The 22,533-nt window shown below is 33.5% G+C and overlaps 1 protein-coding gene across 3 annotated transcripts; it reads right to left on the bottom strand.

Moving 5' to 3' along the window:
* Window positions 1–417: 417 nt before the first annotated feature.
* LOC132282829 (PX domain-containing protein EREL1) lies at window positions 418–18,725 on the bottom strand. Of its 3 annotated transcripts, XM_059784634.1 has the most exons (10): window positions 18,106–18,725; window positions 15,172–15,282; window positions 13,064–13,162; window positions 12,642–12,728; window positions 9,211–9,319; window positions 8,194–8,999; window positions 3,883–4,047; window positions 3,562–3,804; window positions 2,899–3,117; window positions 418–868 (listed from the first exon to the last, which is right to left on the bottom strand). In XM_059784634.1, exons 1-10 carry the CDS (start codon window positions 18,355–18,357, stop codon window positions 596–598), a joined length of 2,364 nt encoding a protein of 787 aa, XP_059640617.1. In that variant the 5' UTR covers window positions 18,358–18,725; the 3' UTR covers window positions 418–595. The 3 variants fall into 3 exon arrangements, with proteins under 3 accessions (XP_059640617.1, XP_059640619.1, XP_059640618.1); XM_059784636.1 differs by lacking the exons at window positions 13,064–13,162; window positions 15,172–15,282; window positions 18,106–18,725 and adding an exon at window positions 12,979–13,001; XM_059784635.1 differs by lacking the exons at window positions 12,642–12,728; window positions 13,064–13,162; window positions 15,172–15,282; window positions 18,106–18,725 and adding an exon at window positions 10,431–10,523.
* Window positions 18,726–22,533: the final 3,808 nt, after the last annotated feature.

Below are 22,533 nucleotides of genomic sequence, written 5' to 3'. Positions count from 1 at the left end.
CTCATAGATTGAATTGTTTGATAACGATAATGATCCTTTTTTAAGCGAGCACAATCGATTGCATGAGCTGAACTAGTTGAATTTTGTGAATTGAAATATATGTAATATATATATATATATATACACACACACACACATACATATACGCACACATCAAGTATTAACTCACATTTTTATGTCATCATTGAATTGGTGTGCATTTGATGAAAAAAAATATTCAAAATGCTGTTTACACAGGTTTTTCATGCATTTTTCCATTAGAACTATTAATCATCTCGATGAAAAAATTATCACCGTTGGACTGTGAAAAAACAAAAGAGAAAAATATAACTCCTGCTTACATGTATAAACAATTTTCATCCCATCCGTTGAAGTGCAGCCTCCTGATATGTAATAACTTCCAACCATTAAACGAAGTAAATACAAGACGGTCTTCAATAACTTTTTATATTTTTATTAGAAATTAATATACATACAAATATAGTTAAGGCGGTATAGTATAGATATACCTGCCAAATATATATCACGGGCAACTGCTTTCATTATTTTATAAGATTATGGAGTATTTCTAACAATAGATACATATTAGTCCCCATTATCTTTCCAAAAATTTGCTTAGAACAGTTTTTCTTGGAGGGGTTTCTTCCTCATCATCTTTTTCGGATCTGTCAGGCGTATTGAGAGCACAACGGACAATAGAATTGACCTGTTTCCTCAGTCTAGCATTGTCTACGAAAACATCCGCTAGCATCTTTCTCAAATCATCATCTCTTGTCCTCACGCTGCCACCATTGATATTAGAATTGGCAGCAGCAGCTGCAGCTGCAGCAGCAGCAGCACTCTCAACATCTTGAGCAAGTAGCTGTGCCTGTTCATCATTACGTACACAAGTCAAAAAAAAAGGGACTGAATGAATGAGCATGAATGTCGAGACATAATTTTTTTTTGAGCTAGAACATCTTTAGAGCACTAGTATTGTATAATTTGTATGTCATGCATGTGAAATTTTCTTTTCTATTTGTGTAAGCCAATTCTCCAATTATATTTAATTTTTAATTCATTTATAATACTTTTTATAAACCTTATCTTCCTTCTCTTTATTGGTGCATACATAGGTCTACAATGTATAAACCATTCAATCTCCTTTATTTTATTTTATCACTAATAGATACACAACAACTAATTTTTCCCTCACACAACGATTATTAATCATATATCTTCTAATCACTTCTATCATCCATCTCAACAATTTAATTTTAGCTAACATTAATGCATTTTTTTTTTCCATTCAAATGCCCAGCACAATTGCTTCATATTAAGATAACTGGGCTAATATTAATCCTATAGAATTTTCGTTTTTAACTTACTGATATTCTTCTATCACACAATTGACAAGACACTACTAAACTTGCCCCCATTTTGTCAGATCTATTCCAATCTTACACATAACATCATCATCTATCTTTGTACACTCTTGTATTATTGGTCCTAACATCCGAAACAGTTAGTTTGACTAATCATTTGGTCTTGAATTGTTATATTATCATTTTCCAAAGCACTATTAAATCTACATCTAATAAATACTATTTTAGTCCTACTAATTTTTAGACCTTTCGATTTTTATGTATTTCTCAATGCTTTTAATTTTAATGTATCCAATACACTTTTTCGCGTATAATATATGATCATCTTAATTTTTTGCCAACTTTTATTCAATTAGTATATAAATTCCTTTGTAATACATGTGTGCAAAATTTATTTACTAATGTAATTGGATATCATAACAAGGCCGACTACTCTAGTATAGCTACACCTGAAAAAATGGATTCCCATCCCTTCCCCTTTCTGTTGCACACATGTATTTACCAATGTAATTGGATATCATAACAGTTGAATAATAGATTAATTTTGAGTTACTCCTCACTCAGGTAAGAACTCTAAGCTTCCATGCATTCAGTGGGTGAATAATAGATTAATTCTGTGTACTCTTCCCAAAGAAAAGAATTGGCCAAAAGGTCCAAGTGCCCGTTGGGCATTGCTGTTGGACAAATTAAAAGTGATTTTAATTTGAACACTCTTTTAGATGTGTTGGACAACAAAAACTTAGTACTTTTTGGTGGTAGAGATTTTGGTTTAGCATAGCTTTTAGCTAAAGCTCAAATTTGGAACTTTTGCAAGTAGAGGTAATTATAGAAAGAATCTATTTATTGAAAAAGAATATATATATATATATATATATATATATATATATATATATATATATATATATATATATATTGCCGACAATGGTGGAGTCAGACTTCTTAGTCCCCATGGTCCAACACTGGGCACATGCAGTCCCACTGTCCCACAAGCATTAGGTAATTACCGGAATTGAGTGTAAAAAGTGCCCATCACAAGGTGGAACAATGCCAAATGGGTCCTAAGCTTCCTTGCATTAGGTGCTTATGGGCTCAACTTTGTTACTCTCACTTTTGCATATAACATTTAGCAAATAAAGCAGCAATGAGCCAATTCATATGTGGAGCTTAAGAGTGGGCACCTCTTTGCACGGATTGTGATGCCATTTAGCCAATCAGTTAAAGATAATTCAGTCAACCTATAATTTTCAGTCTCTCTAGAGCAACTCATTCATCTATGGCATCACAGTTTAAACTGTTGGCCCACTGATAGAAAGCAAATGTAGAGAACATCCTACAACTGAAACTGATCATCAGAAAGAAACAAAACAAATAATGCAAAACCATAAGTTCAATTTTTTTTCTTCTTTCTCCTAATTCAAAAGTTCAATCTTTTAATGAATCAATCTAGAAACGAAGAACATGACACGGGTAAACCAAAATTAAGTATGATAAAAAGGATTTAAAAAAGAAAGAAAAAAGAAGTCATAAAACATACCTCTGCAAGGAGAAGACCGATTCGATTATCAGATGTTATCAAGAGATCTATAGCATCAGATGGTGATGAAGTATCCATGATCAATTTATCTTCTTCCTCAATAAGGAAATTAACACTGCATTCTTCAAGTCGATTGCGAAGAATTTCACATTCATGCAGCAATTTTGCATTAGCAGCATTTGCATGTTCCCCTATTTGCTTTTCCTTCTGCATAACCCTCTGATATATGAAAGTTGCAGCGGGATATATTAATACTCATTTAACTCGTCAGAGAAACAAATTACAGACACGAAAAATAAGAAGCAATTGACAACAACAACTAAGCCTTTTTCCCAACTACTTGGGGTTGGCTATGACAATACTCAAAATATATTAAGACAAAATAATAAAAAAGTTAGTTAATCGAAAAATCATATCTTACATAGAATAGAGAAGCTAAACACAATACTCGGCAAAACAAATATATCCAGGCAAATATAACTAACAAACTAAACGGTACTTCATCATGAGAAAAAAATTCTTAGGTTTTCTTTTGTTCTTATCTAGATAGACATTTACAAAAGAAAAGCAATTTGAGAGCTCTAGGATCTAAACTTTAAGATCAACAACGGGACTCAATAAATTAACAAATTCAGCAGGTGGATTAGTTAAGAAATGAAATACCTCTACTTCTAATTTTTCTTTCAACAATCTGTTAAGCTCTTGCTTCAAATCCGTCTGAGAACTCCGAAGAGATTTAACTTCTTTGACAAGGAGTTTAAGATCTGCCTTTGACTTCAATTCCAACTCTTCAAAATATTTCTGCAAATTCTCCAGCTGCTCCCTCGCAACATCTAAGTCCTTCTGGAGCACATCATTCTCCTGAATGATGGATACTTTTGTGGACTCTATCCGGACCTTTTCATCCTGAAATATTCCAGCACATCATTTGGCCACCCAAAAAATCTAATATAGTATCTAGATGAGAATCAGAAAAATTAGAACCTGTTCAGACTTCAAATTCAGCTCCATCTCCATACATTTTCTCCGAAGTTCCTCCATATCCCACTGCATCCTAGTAAATCTCTCCCTTTCAATTAGAACAGCTTGCTGCAGATTTTCTTTACCAGACTGTTTGGTAGTTTCAAGTTCCACTTCCAAATCTTTGACCTGTAAAGAGAAGATCCTCGTAAGTCAATTATATCCACTGCACGATAATATCAAAAAACTGAAATTGCATGGCTAATAACAATATGAAACAACTAGCTTATTTAGAGACCAAGAATTCATTAATTTATTGCTGAAAACATGCTCTACGAATTTCAAAACTTCAATCAATATTATAGTAACTGCGGCATTGCCCAAACATCCTAAGCACTTGAGTTAACTGCACAGATGAGTAACTGCAAAGGAACAAAATAAAGAATAAACTTCAGCTTTATCTTCCAATCATGTCGTAAATTAATCCAGATTACTTGACAGATTCCTCATTGTACAAATGCAATCCAGGTCCAGCATAGACAAAGCATCTAGACTTTGGCTAAGTGACCGAGCCGCCTCAATAATGGCTAACCCAACCAAGACAACAAGTTTAATTTATTCTTCATCAATCAGAACATTCACATTCAGGAGTACTTTGTGTACATGTAAAATATCTCAAATTTCTGGGCCTTGCACTGCTTATCCACATCAACTCTTGTAGCAAGCAGAAAACATAGAACACAGAGTATGATAGAGAAAAAATGGATTGCAAAACTTTATTTCAATATTTGTAACCATAAATTGTCAAACGCAAGTAAAAGCATATAGTGAAGCATCTTTGTTCTGACAATTTACTGCAATAGCCATAAGATCTTTAAAACGTACATTCATTTTTACTCTTCTTCTTCTTGTATTTGAAAAGTTAAAGCATCTCATTAACTAACATAGTGAAATCATGTATAAAAAATGGCATTGCCAATTGCTGGTCTTGCTTATATGGGGGCTAAAAGAGGGAGACTGGGAAGAGACCTAATAATTGATACTCCCTCCGTCCCATAAAAAGTGTCCCTTTTGGGGAACCTAACTTTTTAAGGGTGTAGTTTTTAATGTTTTTTATTATAGCGGTAGGGAATGAATTTTCAAATATACCCTTCTATGGTGGGTCCACATGAGGTATTATTTAAAACTTTAATTGCTTTTATAACTTCAAGGCAAGGACAGTAAATTAGGAACATTAAAAAAATAGTACATTGGATTTTGAATTGGGAAAATTATTTTGGGACAGCCAAAAATGGAAAGGTGGACACTTTTTGTGGGACAGAGAGTATTATTTTGCACAAAGGGGTTGTTCTCAAACCAAAACCTGCAATCCTCATGCCCATAATCCCAAACTTTTCCTAATGCAAAAAGCAATGCCCCCTCATATAATGAAATCAAGCTCTTCCTGAAGATCCAAAAATAAACTGGTGCTACCTAAGAAATCCACACGTATCACAAAGTTAAGATGCTTAGAAGTTGATTGCATCGGGCAATTCAAATCAATTAGGTGTAGTGGAAAACAAGATATACATATCTAATGATCTAAAATTACCAAATCAGTTTAATTCTTGGCCGACATAAATTTTTCATAAAGGAAAATCTATTTCCATGCTACACCATTGTAGATTTGCTGCAAGTCCTACTAGAGCACATGATCATGTCCCACGTGTAAAAATTATGCAGTCAGAAATCCCAAAAGTGTGATTCAAAACCTTAAAGCAAGCCCAGAGAGGAGGTAAATAGGTCTTCGACTTACTTTGATTGAACATAAATCAATCTTAATTTCAAACTAATCAATCACACAATGATAACCAGACAAACAGTATAAAAACCCAAGTAAAAGAAGAATAACAGATTTTGTATGTGAAAACCCAAATGGGATAAACAAAATCCATCCCAAGCAAACCAGTCACTAGAAGATAAAAGAGTACAACTATCCTCACAAATGCGAACTCTAGATAAAAGAGTACAACTATCCTTGCAAATGCGAACTCTACCCAAAAATCACCACCCCTGACGTAAAATATGCCCAAGCAGTCCAAATTCCTACTCCCATAATCATCAGTCCACTGCTCTCCATGTCAACAAGATCACCATCTAGCAATCCACTTCTTTTCTTCAGTAATTGTATGCCAAATTTCTCAAAGTGAAGTCTCCACAGGTCATGAAAATCTGCTGCTTTATCATTTTCGCAATTCTGAGATTCACCATGTAGAACAACAAAGTATAACTCACATACTACGTACTGCTTTAGAAGATCCAAAGCAAATTAGCTCACCCAAAAAAAATCTCAAAGAAACATAGAACTTTTTGAAAATTGCTTCAAGAACCCTCTCGCTTGTGAATACTTGTGCAGTCATGTAATTATGTGTTAAAATATGTATTTACATAACAAAGTCCTTAGGATTTGGACTAAAAGCCATAGAAACTGGTTGGGAATTCTTGCATGAATTAACCAATGAAAAAGAAGCAGTTTCTTGAAAATTTTAAATTCTGAACAGGTTGTACCGGTAGAAAAATAGTTGTACCAGTACAGAACATAATGGAGTGAGTTGCAATTGCTTTAAAAAAAATAAAAATAAAAATTTAAAAATGCACCAGTGCAACTTTTCCAGTAAATCACTTTTACACCTTGTTGGACTAAAATTGCACCGGTGGAAGTAAATTTTGTACCAGGTAGAAGATTCCCAGATAAAAAATGTAGCAGTGCAACTTTTCTGCACTTTTTTTAGAACACTTAAAACTTTCCAAAAGAATACCATACAAAAACATCTAAACAAATCCAAGTGTTTGCAAACTAAATTTCATTATATACATTTTTTTTTTTTTTTTTTTTTTATCTTTCTTGCTTTTGCATTGCAGCTTTCAATGATCTAGATACTCAGCTTGAATCACAATAACACACATTGACATCAAAATAGGGAGTTACAACACAAGACTTGTCATATATGGAATTTGCTAGCAACATGTTCAAGGTCTACCCTATTTAAGCAAAATGCCTTTTGGATAGAGAAGTACTTATTGCGAGTTGTCCAGCAAAGTCTACAGCTACTACAAACTTACAGATTTCTACAAGAGAATCTTGTTGGACTATTAAAAAAATAACACATTGCAGCTAGTACATGTAGGGACATGAGTGAAGATCTAAACCATCTAGTAAGAAAGTCCAAATGTAAAATTAAGTAAAGGTCAGCCATGCAATGTCACTTTGGAAATCATGATTTTCATGAATAGTGTCATAGGAGCAACAGTTCATTCCAATGAGCTGTGTGCCTCCCGGAACACCAGTTACTATATTCAAGGGACTTGGAATTGATGTGTTGAGAAAGCTACAATGAGCTGCGTGCCTCCCGGAACACAAGTTACTATATTCACATATGGTCCAATGTGAACAAATCGCTTATTTTAAATTTCTATTTAGAGAGAGGGGGATTCAAGTTCTTAGGAAGAGTTGTACCAGATACAAAACCCTAATAAGCCTAACTATATTCCAATTGTTTTTCCACAGCCATATGTTTGCAATCATTCCTCGGACAGTTAAAACTCATAGACATTAAGTGGTTAAAAATGCTCAGTAAAAGCAACCTGAATGTAAGGAAATATTAAGGTCCCGGAACATATGATTTACACCCATTTCAACTGTTAAGTTTCTATACAGAACACTATGTGCCAATATGTGGATGTGGTACATATGTTTTCAAGTCTAAAGCTGCCTCACTAATATAACGTAGACCAAGTTGAAGACATTAAATCACCAAAAGTGGTTGCACTTTCAAAATTAAAACCAGTCTAATCTTTATTACTTTAACCAGAAAGATGGTCGCGAATGGCAAAAAATTGAACTTGACAACCCTATCTTATCCCTTTGTCAACAACAATAATACTTCATGAGAAAGTACCAAAAATGCAGAGGAAAAAAAAAAAACATCAAAACAAAAATAATTGATAATTTTTTTAAAAATTTTTATCACTGCCATTGTAAATGACAAAGTACCTATCAAAAGAACATATTTTCAACTTGACCAGTACAATTCTTCTACCAAAGAAGACAACTGATGTAAATTATTGGTATGGATCAACCAATATTCTGGAAAAATCAATTTTCCACCAAAATAGAACTCAATAAAATGAAGGTGATGTGACACCTATTTTACCAAATGAGTCCACCAAACTATTGAAGAATCCAATTCTGACCCTACTAACTGAGGAAGAATAGAAAGTATGTTCTCCACTTAGAAATCAAACAGATAGATTCTAAAATTATATACGAAAAAATAGATTAGTGTTGGACTATACCTTTGTTGTAAGGAATTGTCTCACAGCAACCTCTTGATTTAATCTTGCTATAAGGTCTTCCATGTCTGTTTTTGCTGTAGCTAGTCTCCGCTGCATGGTGATAAGAACCCTATTCATTTTATGCCGTTCATCTGATGGAAGTGCAACTAATAAGTCACTTGGAAACTGTAAATCTGAAACACCAAGAAGATTCACGGTTCTTGAAGCTTCAACACCTTCAGGAAGGTCAAGGGAGTAATCGCAAACTGAATTTGCCAGCACCGAATTTGATGTTTCACTAGCTCTTACAGAACTTACATCACTTCCAACACTTCCAGTTGACAATCTCCGAACATGACTACGAAACTTATGGTTCTCTGGCTCATACAATAGCTCCATTTCATCCTCGTTATGAAATTCAGTGTGAGAACTATTTTCATTAACTCTATACCTGTCTACAGCACTGTTATCTCTTTTGAAATGCATTTTATGCCGAGAAAACCTTTCTTGGTTTGCTTGAATGAATCCTCCCATAAACTGGCCATTAACATTACTAGACAATTTATCATTAATAGTTGCTTCTATTGTGCCAGCCAACTCTTGGTCAGATGCTGTGTTCTCCATGCCAAGTTCGGAATATACATCCCTTCCATGGCTTGGTGTTCCAAGCTCAGATATTTCATACGTAGAAGTGTGGCCAAAATCTGATGCGATTGATGAACTACCACCAAACAAATAAACATCTGAGCTTGGTTGGAATTGATATGCAAGAGCCATATTACTGGCAGAAGAATTTACATCTGAAACCTGCTGATTTGAATCATAAACTGCAGAAAAGAATCACAATACCAAAAGAATGCATTAACAAAATATACCATTTTCGATATGGTGTTTGTATTTTTCTTTTTTCAATCTCATATGATGTTGCTTCGGATTTATTTATTCATTTGTAGTACAGGTTGCTTTGGAACATGTCTTAAGTGGAAGTCCAAAAAGGAAATATATAATATTTCTAAGATGCAGCAAGGAGGCACGTACACGACCTTGCAGAAGCTTCTAGCTCGAGAAAAATCGCCACTGGAGCACTTCTTGACAAATCAATATCAGATAGTAGTTCCTCCATCCAATTCTCCAAACAACACCTTCGCTGCAATAAAACTAACCATTTTAAGGATATTATTACAATTTTTTATTGATAAAATAACAGCTGATTTGCCAGTTATTTAGAAATAATGGACCCAATTAAATGTCATCAGTAACATAATATTGACATCCATTGTAAACATACTGCAAAAATTCTCAACTTGATCCAACCAAACACTGCCTTAAATCCTACTGACAGGTTTGGCTGAACGTATTCTATCTCACCATTCAGCTCTCTATAGAGCTACACATACCGTTAGTTATAAGCAGGCATCTATTTACTCAGTGAGATAGAACAAATTCTCTGCGACTTCCAAAAATAAGCATCATGATTATTGATGCGGTATTAAGTTATGAATTGATACAGTACTGAATCTCTATTTCTGTAGAATCAAATACTATTAAGTTATGCCTTGATAAGAGTATTTATATCTCTAAATTATGGGTAATCCTAGGGAAAGGGGAAGACCAAAATTAGCATGGGTTAGTAAGGAAAACCAAGGGTTGTAGTCTAGTGGTGCTTCCTCACTTTCCAAAGTAGAAGGTCGAGGTTCAAGTCCCCATAGGGCAAAGTGGGTGTGTGAGGAAAGATATGGTAACATGTGGTTTGATTAAGGCTGTTTCCTTAAACCGAAATAATGGAAAAATAAAATACATGTAGCTAACCCCAAGTAGTTGAGAAAATACCTTGTTGAGTTGAGTTCAATTCCTTTTGTATTATATATAAAGTCCTAGTGCTGGGACTATCAATGCAGGGAATTGGGAAGCGTTAACTAAAACAAACCTAATCTCTTGGCTGTTTTTCCCAGTGAATTAGTCTCTAGAAGAGGGTGAGCCCACTGGGAGGTCAAAGGTTCGAAACAAGGAAACAGCCTGTCCGCATGCGGAGGGGTAAGGCTGCGTACACCTGACCTCCCAGACCACACAAAGGCGGGAGCCTCCTGCGCTGGGTTTGCCTTTTTTATTAGTCTCTAGATCTAATCACATATACTTGGATCTAATTAAGACTTTCTTCAGTTGAATTAAGTTGGTATTTTCCACACTTTTAAATTCCAGGATTATAATAAATGCAACCACAATTTTTTTACCATAACAAAACCAAAGGAAGGAAATACCTCTTGAGGTATGGGAAGAGACCTGTGTGGAGAGAGAGAGAGAGAGAAAAAAAAAAAAAAAAAGGTTTCAAACCACATTTATAGTCAGCAATTCATCTGACAATCCTGCTGATACTGATTACTGACTGAAAAGAAAAAATACCAGAAATCAACTGATCCCCTTTAAGTGTTGACCGATACTCCATGATAGGCTCCAAAATTCAAGGGAAGGCTGAATTCCAGATTGCTTGTACCAATATCCCTTTCCTGATGCATCAGTATCATTTGATAATTGATACTTGAAGCTAATAGCCATGTGTCAACTTCCATTATTAAATTCTGCAACTAAAAGTTAATTAAGCTAAAATTCAACTCTCCATACTTGTCTTATTGAGATATAGCATTCGTGTTTAATAAGCAATGCAATTTTTTTTTTCTCCACAATGGTTAAATACGAAGTAATATTTGTTCAACATTTTTAACGTTTGCACAAAACATAGGTGATTCACCCTGGTTGTCTGGTATGTCCTTAATACTAAAAAATGCAAAGCCAAGGACATGGGAACACGGCTAATGATCATATTGTTCAATACCCTTCCTCTATTTCCTTGGATAAAATGGTGCTTTTACATATATTGTACAGTAAAACTTGAATTTTTACACGTGCATGTTTAGCCAGACATGTCAAAAACTTTATCTCGTGCATACTAAGAGTCCAGGTAACATAAACAGATCTTTGTTATTCACCACACATATACAATTTCTACAAGACAAGATTCACTGAAAATCATGCAATATAGCCTAGTGGACTTCATGTTAGCATACAATCTCAAGTCAATTAAACTCAACAGAACCTTATCCCAACTATTAAGGGTTGGTTCATGAATCTTAATTTGTTATTCCACTCCAACTCTATAACTTCAGCTAAACTACATGCTATGCTACTGCCTCAATCCCATGTTAATTTTGGTCTTCATTTTTCTCCTATCATTACCTAAAGTAGAGCTGTCTCTCCTACATTTTAATTAGTCTTCATTGCAGATGCTAAAACCATCTTAAGCTGGATTAGTCTCATTTTATTTCCAAGGAATGTTAATTCCATTGCAAATGTATTCACATTAAGTTTTATCTTTTTAGTTTTACAACACATCCATCTCAACAACCGCATTTCCACTAAAGTCATATTTAAACACACTGTTTCCTAATCTTCCAATATTCCAATTAACAAGAAATGTTTAGTACAGTAACTATTCTAGAAGCTACCTTTCAGCTTTAGAGGAATACATCAATCACACAATATGCAGAAAACAGCCTCCACTTATTATGCTTTGATTTTAAGAACATTATCTCAAATATCTCCCTCCTTGTGAAAAAACTTTTCTCATTTTTATTCTTAGTTTGTAGAAACTACATTCCATTTTTTCAATTTTAGACTTATCTTAAACACTTAGTTGTAGAGCTTCCCTCCCAACCTCTTATTCGCATTTAATTTGCTTTAATTTTTTCATAAATCAAAACTATTTTCTTCAGCATATAGCATTATACCTCAACCTCAACTCTGTGTGTGTGTGTGTGTGTGTGTGTGTGTGTATATTTATTACCTGTCAAAAAATAATAAAAAATTAAAACCTCAAGCACAATGTGTCTAATCAACTTTTGAAAAAAAAAAAAAAAAAAACTTTGAAGGATCTCACCTAAATAATTTAAACCGTGCATCAATTTTAGCAATATTTTAAATGCAAATGGTTCTTCCAGACAAACCGTAGGCATTTGGTTATTAGCTTCTTTCAAGCTTCCCAAGCTTGGGAATGAAGGTGCTTGCTCATCTTTAAGACATAACTTTTACAGAAATCTGACTTTGCTTACCTCCACAATGGTTAAAAGGTAAATATATCCACACAACATGCACTTATTAAAAAAAAAAATTCGTTCTTTTTTGGCTAGGATACTATATTACCTTCAAGTGCCAACACTGGTGTGACAAAAAAGCATAGACATGGGAGATATCTATTCTTGTAACAATATAAACATATAAAAGATTTTGGACAGAGACAACCAGTTAAGCGACTCAAATAATCAATAGTCGCACTTTTAATGGTTATTACAATTAATTTTGTAAGGACAACTAGATCATTTATAAATTCTAAAAAAATCAAGGACTGACATTGTAATTATCATGCAGAACTATATGAAAACTCTGCCAGACAAACAAAGGAACAAAAAGTTGCCTACCTCTTCCAAAAGCATTCTGTTTTTCATTCTCAAAAGCCTTTTTGGTGGAGCTGGGGGCAAATTTTTCTTAGGAAATGTCTTTTTGAGCTGTAAAATACAGGCACAAACCAAAATGAGCATTTTTTCTTTCAACCACACACAATCATGTCAGATGAAAAACTAAAATTCTCTCAGAATATTAATTAAATTCAATGAATCACCAAATTCTAAGTGGACTGCACACTTAGGTTTACTTATTTCAAAAAAAAGATAAAAGAAAGGAAAATGATCCATAATACTCGTATGTAAGACATTGGACAATCCTCACGGAAATGTTGAAGAAGGCATTAACACATACTTCAGAAAACAGCTTCAAGAAATCACTAACATGTAAGACATTGGACAATCCTCATGGAAATATTGAAGAAGGCATTAACACTTACTTCAGAAAACAGCTTCAAGAAATCACTAAATCTTCGTAATATTCCTCGAGTAGACGTGATCCCTTCTGGTGATTGTATAGCAACTTGTAATCTGTAAAACTGTTCCATATGAATGTTAACACAGAAAATGAGATTTTTTTTTTTTTTTCACCATTGCAAAGACTAAAAGAAAAGCCTCACTCAACCTCATTTTACTAGAGACAGTGCCAAAAAGCTCAAAACGACAAAGAAAGAGTAGCAAGGTATATTATCGCAAACAATTACACAAAAAAATAAGTGGTAAACAAATTTCTATAACAATATGACCAACTCTATTACCTCAATCACAAAAACCGTCTATATAGAAATTATATAATTAAAACATTGCTATTACTTTATAAAATAGAAGAAAAAGCTCCACCAGTAGTTAGACATTTCAGAATAATAAGGCATAACTTTTTGCTACTGCCATTTAAGATTTCAAATTGAACCCTGAAAAACTTCTCTCAAATATCTTTCAATGATTTTATTGCTTGACATCCTTTGTTTAATGATTTTTATGATAAAATCTTAGTGCATTTGTGGTAAAAGAAGTAGTGAAAGGTAAAACTCAGTAAACTTTTCTAGTTGGCAGCGACTTAAATTTCATTTCACGAAATGAATCGTGTCTATAAATTCATTAAAGGATATTAAAAAAGATTACTGCATGAATATCTAGACATGATTCATTTAGAAATTCATTTACATGTATCTATCCTTGACCGAGCTTAATGCATGTATAGCTTTTGCTGAGGCTCTCTGAGGTTCTATAGCTTCTATGCATAGAGAGGTTTGCCCCTCTTTCACCCGTCATGTTTCCTCTTCTTTGATAAAACTATTACTTACCAAAAACAAAATAGACTCAGAGGGACTTGACCAAATCAGGGACGAACGGCCGAATTGGCCCTTTTAAAGCTGGCATATTCAATTCTACCCAATTTTTTCTCACTCTCTCTCTCCCTCTAACAAACATCCCCACATCTAACACACCAACCGGTTCTCATCCCGAACGTGGGATGGGTTTGTACTCCAAATCCTATGCCCGTTTAACATCACCGATTATAGCCCCATTCCTGCCTGTCCTAGTCCATTTAATCAAAATAATAAATTACGAGAGAGAAACAAAAACCCTACAATAGATAAACAAACAATAATGAAAAATAAACACTTCGAAGAGGCAAAAAACCAGAAGAAATTAAGGCAGAGAGATGGTGGATAGGCAGAGGACACAGAACCGATTGAGTGGTGGAACCGCAGCGGGAACAGAGAAGGTAGAGATGCTTAGATGGTGAAGAAGCTGAGAAATGCTCAGGTAGTTAAGAGACGCAGGGACCAGATGGTAGAGGAAAGCAAGGTATACTCTAAAAGTAAAATAAAACATCATAGTAATTTAGCTATATACTTATCAAAAAAAAAAAAATCATAGTAATTTAGCTATATAAGTGGAGAGGTGGGTGGGATGAATTACTATTAAACCTGATCCCTTCCCTTCTTGAGTCGAGTTCAGCTTCATTTACCCAATCCCGCCCATATCTCAATTAGTAAGCTTCCCATACCCGTCCTAGTAGGGGAAGGGAGGAGCAGAAACCTGACAAATCGGGACAAATTGTCATCCCTACACACAACTCCGTTGATCAAGCATTTAAAATACAAAAACGATCAAGTAGTGTTGCCTTCCTTTGGGACAACAGCATTTTGAAAAACATTTAATTTTATATTAGTATAGAAATGTAAGCACTAATGTTACTTGTGTACAAGTGCATTACAAATAAATAATCGACATACAAAAGGAAAGTAGTGCTCTTTGCATGTGTATGTGAACATACGAGATAGAAAGAACCACATCATGTTATGGATAAATGATTATTGTTTCAAGTTGCAGTTCACCACATCAAGCATAGATCCAAAGATGTAGCTATATAAATCGAGTAAAACCAGATATTTAAAAAAAATTACTAACTTGAATTGACTTTGAACCTAATGTAAGAATAATAAAGATGTCTAAAGTCAAGTAACACTGGATGCAGGAATGGATATTTGTGAAAGTAGAAGACCACCAAGTATGTTGAAAAAGAAACAATAATGCGTACCACCACAGGATCTGAACCTCTTGATTTTGGTAGAATAATCCAAGAAGGAATTGTGACACAATAACTCCACCCCGTGTGAGGATCATGTGGCCACACAGAGTTCCGTCCATCCTATATCAAAAGAAAATAAATGTTTTACGTAAGACAAAAGAATAGCTTTCATATTGACAAGTATATGAATATGTCACTCAAACCATTAAGACAATAATACAAGTATTGAGCTTGTTAATAAACTCAATAGACATGCTTCACAATATTCATATAGTTGTAGACCTTATATTCACCAAGTAAAAGAATTACTTTTAAAACAAATGAACATATCCGCAATGATATGCTTGGTTCTTTGGCATATGAAGACACGATTAGCAACAACCGGATAGGTGGGTTTTTCCCCCCTAGTTTAAAATGGTAAAAGGTTAGAAAGAAGAATACTAAAATTGCAGCTATATGGTATAGCAGAATCAATAAAGCATTATTACACATGAAATCTGCTAAAACCCTTCTTCTTCTAGCAGTGACATTTTTGTATCTGGCTTTTTCTGTGATAATTTCCTATCTTATAATACCTGGGATCTAAAATCCAACCATAATTTTTCCTCACTTTCTTATTCCATTCTTACTCTCTCCGCCATTTCCTACTCCTACTCTCGGTGACTTTCTCTTCCCTCAAATATAACATATTTTACCATTTTATCTCATTCTGGTTCTCTTGCTTCTAGATGTTTCCACTATTAATCCCTAACCCCTTCTTAACATCCCCTCTTATATTGATTCTCTCTCTCTCTCTCTCTACCCCCCTCATTTACCACTCTTGTGACTTTTCTTCTTCTCCATTTACCTCTCTAAATTACAGTTTGACCCGAAATTACACTAGTAAATAATTCAATTTTGGTCACTAGCTTTCTCCTCAGATCCTCTCTCTTTCTCGGGTTGATCTAATTGAACACTATAAGGAGATAGATTCAAATTAGTAAGTGAGATACCAGTGAGCAACAGAACATAAGGGTTTTGGGCACCCCAATGCTTCTTTTAAAAAAAACAAATAAATAAGGGCACCCCAATGCTTGAACCGAAGGGTTTGGGATACCCCAATGCTTTAGTCTAATAGGTTCAAAATCGGAAACAGCCACTCCAAGCGGAGATAAGGCTGCATACATCTGACCCTCCCCAAACCCCGTAATGGAATTGGTGGGAGCATCGTGTACTAGACTAGAGTAACATGCCACGCTTGCCCTATGACCCATAGCTTAAGTTGTTGGGTAGTGCGGCACTTGCCTATATATACCCAATCTCTTCTCCATCCGGAACCGATGCGGGACTCCCCCAAAATCGCAACACCCTAGTTGCAATTGGATCATCCTGCCTACCCGGACAACTCCTGGTCGAGCGCTTGGTGTGATACCGAATTAAGAATTGGGTCGGACTCTGATATCAACTGTAACGAGTTGGACGCTTGCCTCTAACCAAAAGCTTAAGTTGTTGGGCAATGCAGCACCTGCCCATATATACCCAATCTCTTCCCCATCCGGATCCAATGTAGGACTCCCCCCAAATCGCAACACCCTAGTTGCAATTGGACCATCCTACCTACCCGGACAACTCCTGGCCAAGCGCTTGGCATGATACCGGATCACGGACTAAGCCTGACTTTGATACCAACTGTAACGAGTTTGACGCTTACCCTTTGACCCAAAAACTTTTGTTGTTAGGTAGTGCAACACCCACCTGCCCGTATATACCCAGACTCTTCCCCTCCTGGATCCGATGTGGGACAAGACCCCTCTGACAGCTAACCTTATGGAAGTGCTTTAGGTTAACAATCTACATCAGATTCTAAATTTCCTAATAAACAAGGATCCTGCTCGGTTCATTTTTCTAAGAATACTTTTCTATTTTTAGGGATAAGTGAACAAAATAGAAAATAATTCAAAATCAATTTAGTTGACTTTTTTTTTAATTTGATCAAAATTGAGTTAAAAAATGCACTTTGTAGTTCTCTAAAAACAATATTTTTGTTGCCAAAACTCTTGAAACTGTTTTTAGAGAAATGAACCAAACAAGCCAAGGATTTGCCGTTTTATCGTGCTTTAATTCTTATTCTCTTGTTGCTATTAGTTTTCTTGGAATGAGGGATTTTTTTAGTATTATTATTTTAGATTTTTATTCACCAGTTTTTGCACAAATACTTGTCTGTTTGGTTTAATTCTCTAAAATAAAAATAGTTTCAGAAAACTACAAGTACGGTTATTATGAAATTGTTATATTTAAACTTTGTTTTTGTTGAATAATTTTAAAAAAAATAAAAATCAATTAAACAAGTTTTCTAACCGATTTTGTTTTTCAGGGATAGAAAATTATTTCCTGAAAATGGAACCAAACAGACCCGACATCCTTCCCATTACAACACCATTATTCAGGTGTAGTAAAACCCATTTGACTTAGGTCAATCAACAATCTTATTGCAAACAATGTTTACCATATTGACATTTATTACATTTTCAATTTTTTTCTAAATATTGCTTTACTTATCCTGCAATGCAATCATCCATACTACCGTGAATCAATGTAGATTATAGATTGGAACAGATGGAGATAAAGATGGGACTCCAATCAATTCCGTCAATAGTTAGTTTTTAGGGGCAACAAATACAATGCTCCAATTTGTTAGTGACCGAAAGTTATACTTCCTTTTGTCTCAAATTCAGTCTAATAAAGCTCTACAAAAAATTAAATTAAATAAAATTAAGAAAATAAATTCAAAACCAACAACAACTATGTGCATTCCAGGGGGTCAAATAAAATCATCAGCAACAAAACCCAGAACTGGAACTCAACAAAACCCAAAAATACCATAAATCAAACAATCGAGAGATATACAATTCAAGTGCGATGATAAATCACTTAGGTTTGAATTAAAATAAAAAATAAAATTACCCATTTGCGAGGAGGATGACTCCAATCCATGCCTAAAGGCAGAGGCGAAGTGCCATCGTGACGGTGCTTGGGAGGGCTAGTCGTCTTCTTCGGCCTTTCTGGGGGCTTATAATCCTCATAATTATCACCAATTGATGGTGGTTTTGTTGAAGAAGATGAGATCATCGACGAAGTGCGAGACAGAGAGTCGATGATGGTGGGATCGGAGAAGCCGAAATCATAGAAAGATAGGTCGTGTGCGTACAGATTCATCTCGTGGATTTATCTGAAATTTTAGCTACACTCGTCGAATTCTTTCCTCTGTCGTGTTCGGTGTTGATCGATGATGTGTGTCCTCGACGAGGCCACAACCCCCAGCTCACAACCTTTGTTTTGTCGGAATCCGACGCGTATGTTCGATGGAATTAGGCTCCCTTTGATTTCTTGGACGAACAAACAATTATTCTCCGTTTGGTGGAACAAGTGGAATGGATGGATAGATGGATTTGAGACCGCTTTGTAAATGGGAATTGTTTATGATTAATCATAGATATAGTACTGTACCAAATAAGTTTTTTGACCTTTTTTTTTTTCTTTTTCTAAATGGAGCCTGTACATTTCATTCTATTAATTTAACCAATTCTATCCCAAATTCCTTCAAGTAGCCAGAAACGAAAAGAAAGTTTATACATGTATTACTAATTTAATTATTTGTATTTTTATGTGTGCATTCAAAATTTAATTTGTTTATTGTTAAATTATTTTTTTCACTTTTTTTCCTCCGTGAGATCTAAAATTAGTAAAATATTTCTTTTCATAATTGATAATGATTAAGAGTTGATATAATATATATAGATAACTATTGGTTGGGAGCAAGAGATTAGTAAAATATTTTTTTCATAATTGATAATGATTAAGGGTTGATGATGGTAAGGGCTAGTTTGGTATGATGGAATGGAATAAAAGAAAGTGGAATAGAATAAGAATCATCATTCCCGATCAATTTTTTCTCGTCTTCGTGCCTCTCTTTAGGAGGTAAGAGGTGATACCGCTAGGGCACTGGCCCGTTGGTATCTTATTTTCTTCTCCATTCCATATATAATTTGATAAAAATAAAAATAGTGTAATTTAGAGGTTTAGATGGTATTTTTGGTAAGTAGAATCATTTTCTTTTCCTTTTCATACTATCCAAACTAACAAAATAAAATTTTCTCACAACTTTCTTCAAAAAAAATTCCTGTGTGATGGAAACTTAGGGTTTTGAAAACAATTCTGACGAATTCCAAAAACAGAAAATAGTTTTCAGATAACAATAAAAAGATTGTTCTCTAAAAATATGCCTTTTATAACTAAATTTTCATAAAATAGTTTTCAGTAATGTGAACTAAGCATAATTTTTTTTGTACAATTTTCTGTTTTCAATTTTTTGAAAAAGTAAATTGTTTTTATAGTTACAAACCAAGCATATTCTTGATTTTCCTTTCTTTCACTTCACTTTCACTTTTCATAAAAAATTTTGTTTAACCTAACCAACCCAAAATTTGGTGGAAAGATGTTAAACACCCACATTTACTATTTTATAGAGTCAAAGTCTCGTAGTTTCGAAAAAATAAAGTTGCCCAAAATGCTAATGTAGCTGTGAAAAAGTGTTGTTTTTTGGCCAAAAGGTTGATGATGTACAATTTTTTTGTATGCAAGTACCACTTTTGTTTTGAGCACAGAGATACCATTTTTTGTGCACAATCGATGTGCCAAAAGTGGCACCAAATGAACATTGTTTGTTCATGTCCAGGCCTACATTTTTGTCAACTTTATTTTTTCGAAACTATTAGACTTTTACTCAATCAAATAATAAATATGCCCAATAGCATTATTTATATGTAATAATCCCTTTGTATTATTGGGATGACAAATTTCTTTATTCGGTTAGAAAGATAGGAGGGAGAGACTTTATTTTATTTTTTATTATTATTCCTCGCTTTTTTATTCTTTTATCTCTTCTATTTTGTTTTTTATTTTATTTTATTTAAACCAGTTCAATAATTTCAATCATAAATTTTTATACGGAGTAATTGATAATGTAGAAATAATAATCGGGGTGACATATTTCTTTATTTAGTTACAATGATGGGTGGGAGAGATTACATTTTAATTGGGGCGACATATTTATTTATTTTATTATTTTTATAAAATAAGAATAATTTAGGTATCTAAACTATATAATATGATATTTTTTACAATTTTCTTGAATAAACTTTCATCCTAACCAAATACATCTAGAAATTTAATTTAATTTTCATTCACTTCATTTTTCTTTTCATTTTTCATTTATTATATTTTCTTGCTATTTCTATCTAACTAAATAGAACTAGGGTTTAAAAAAATAAAGAAGAGGAGAATAATGTTAACTTCTTCTCATGGTTGATTGACTAATAAGTGAAAATGTTATTTAAAAAATGTATATGTAGTATGAGCTTTAGATTGTGTTTTTTTTTTAAAATAAACTTGTAACATTTTGCAGTAAAACACTCCTTTAAAAAATTTTGCCAAACAAATATCTCAACAAATGGAATAGTTATTTTTGACTTATTACCAAAAATACCCACATAAAGTGAATGGAAGTTTTGTGCAATTCACTTATTTGTGTGAATTTAGCTGGAAGATTTTTGTATTTTTTTTAATTGAATAACAATATTTGAATTTATATTTCTTGTTGTTACATGGAGCACCACACTTTTAATTAAAGAACAGTATTAATAAAATAAAATAAAATTTATTGTTATGAGTACAACTACATATAAGTTCAAATCTTAAATAGTCACTCATTTTAATAAAATGAATTCGTTGTTTTATTTTGCACCAGAGAAAAAAAAAAAATGAAAAGAAATTTGATAGATATTGAAATTAAAGTCCATCTGTTTTTTTTTTTTTTTTTTTTCTTGTGGTAATAAATTGAAATTCGATTATAAAAAAATATTTGCTTTTAAAAATAAAATTCCATATAGGAGTTTGTAATAAACTGAAATTTAATTATAAAGGAAATATTTGTTTTAACACTGTATCCTTATTAACTGAAATTGTAATATTATATTTCATTATATAAAAAAACAAGTTAGGTAAGTTAATAACTTACGGGATAAGTAGTTTATAAATATCATTAAATTTGACCAATTTTAATGGGATGTCAGGACATCATATTTTGGAATTTCAAATTATATGATTTCCAATTCTATTTTAAATCTTATAAATTTCAAGCACAAAAAGTTTCATTTTTAAATAAATCATAATATTTATGTCAACTAATTACAGCTATAAGCAATTAAGGAAGACCATTTAAAACTACTAGGCCTATGAATCATTTTCCTTTTGATGGTTCAAATCCCACTAAGTAGACACACTGAAAAATCTTCTACTTCCTCCCTTTAGTGGTTTTTTTTTTCCAAAACAAAACATCGCTTTCCAAAAGCAACCCCGAGCACAAACACATACACATACACATACATACACACGTGCACATATTTCCTGAGTGCATAAATTCTCTAAGTTTTTTTTATTTGGAGGAATATATAATTGTTGTTCGGCAATGTCTCTAATGACTTTATAGGCTTCGTTTGGTTAGGTGGAATCAACTAGAAAAGAAAGAAAAGAGAAAAATTTTAAATTTTTTTGGAGTTTGGATAGAAGGAAAAAGAAAAGAAAGAGAAAATCTAGTTTCCGCATCGGTCTATTTGTCCCAAAAAAATTTCACGCACAAAACACGTGAAAATAGTTTTTTCCCGTGAAATGAGTCCTGTAATACCCCTAATTTTAAAAGGGACAGTCCTGAAATTTAATAAATTGTTTAAATAGTATTTTTATTTAATTAATTGTTTAAATTGTATTTTATGTAATCAATTGGTTAAATTGCATTTGTTTATTTCTTTGGTGTGGTTTAATTGTTTTAAATTGTTTTAGGGCATTTAATTATTTATTTGCTTTAATTTAATTATTTTATTGTATTTATCTAAATTTAGGGTTTTATGTTTCTAGTTTAGCCAACACTGTTTTAAACCTAGAATATTCAATGGGTCAAGTTATTTATGGATTAGGGTTAATGTTTAAGTCTATAAATATAATCGCATGTGGGTTTAGGGTTTTAGAAAATTCAATAAAACCTATTTACGTAACAGAGTTCTACAAAGAATAGTGAGATACAGAGAGAGAAAAGAGAGGAGGTTTAGATCAAGGTTGGACCAAGAAGGAGGAAGGAGAGGTGTTTTTGGGGTTGAACCAAGGCATTGGAGGAGCAGACTTGCAGTATAGGACACGAACATAGCTTACAGAGACGGTGAATTAGAATTTCAAATCTGAAATTCAAAGGCAAGTTCTGTTCTTCTCCCTCTCGTTAATTCGTGTTCTGTGCATGACTAGTTGGACTCCAGGGATTTAATAAATGCTAAAACGGTTGTA

This window comes from Cornus florida, unplaced genomic scaffold (assembly GCF_030987335.1).
Source record: "Cornus florida cultivar Cherokee Brave unplaced genomic scaffold, ASM3098733v1 CherokeeBrave_3.0.0_Hap2_Chr11, whole genome shotgun sequence".
NCBI classification, from domain to species: domain Eukaryota; kingdom Viridiplantae; phylum Streptophyta; class Magnoliopsida; order Cornales; family Cornaceae; genus Cornus; species Cornus florida.
Note: the sequence above shows the minus strand (reverse complement) of the source record. Positions and strands in the feature narration are given on the sequence as shown.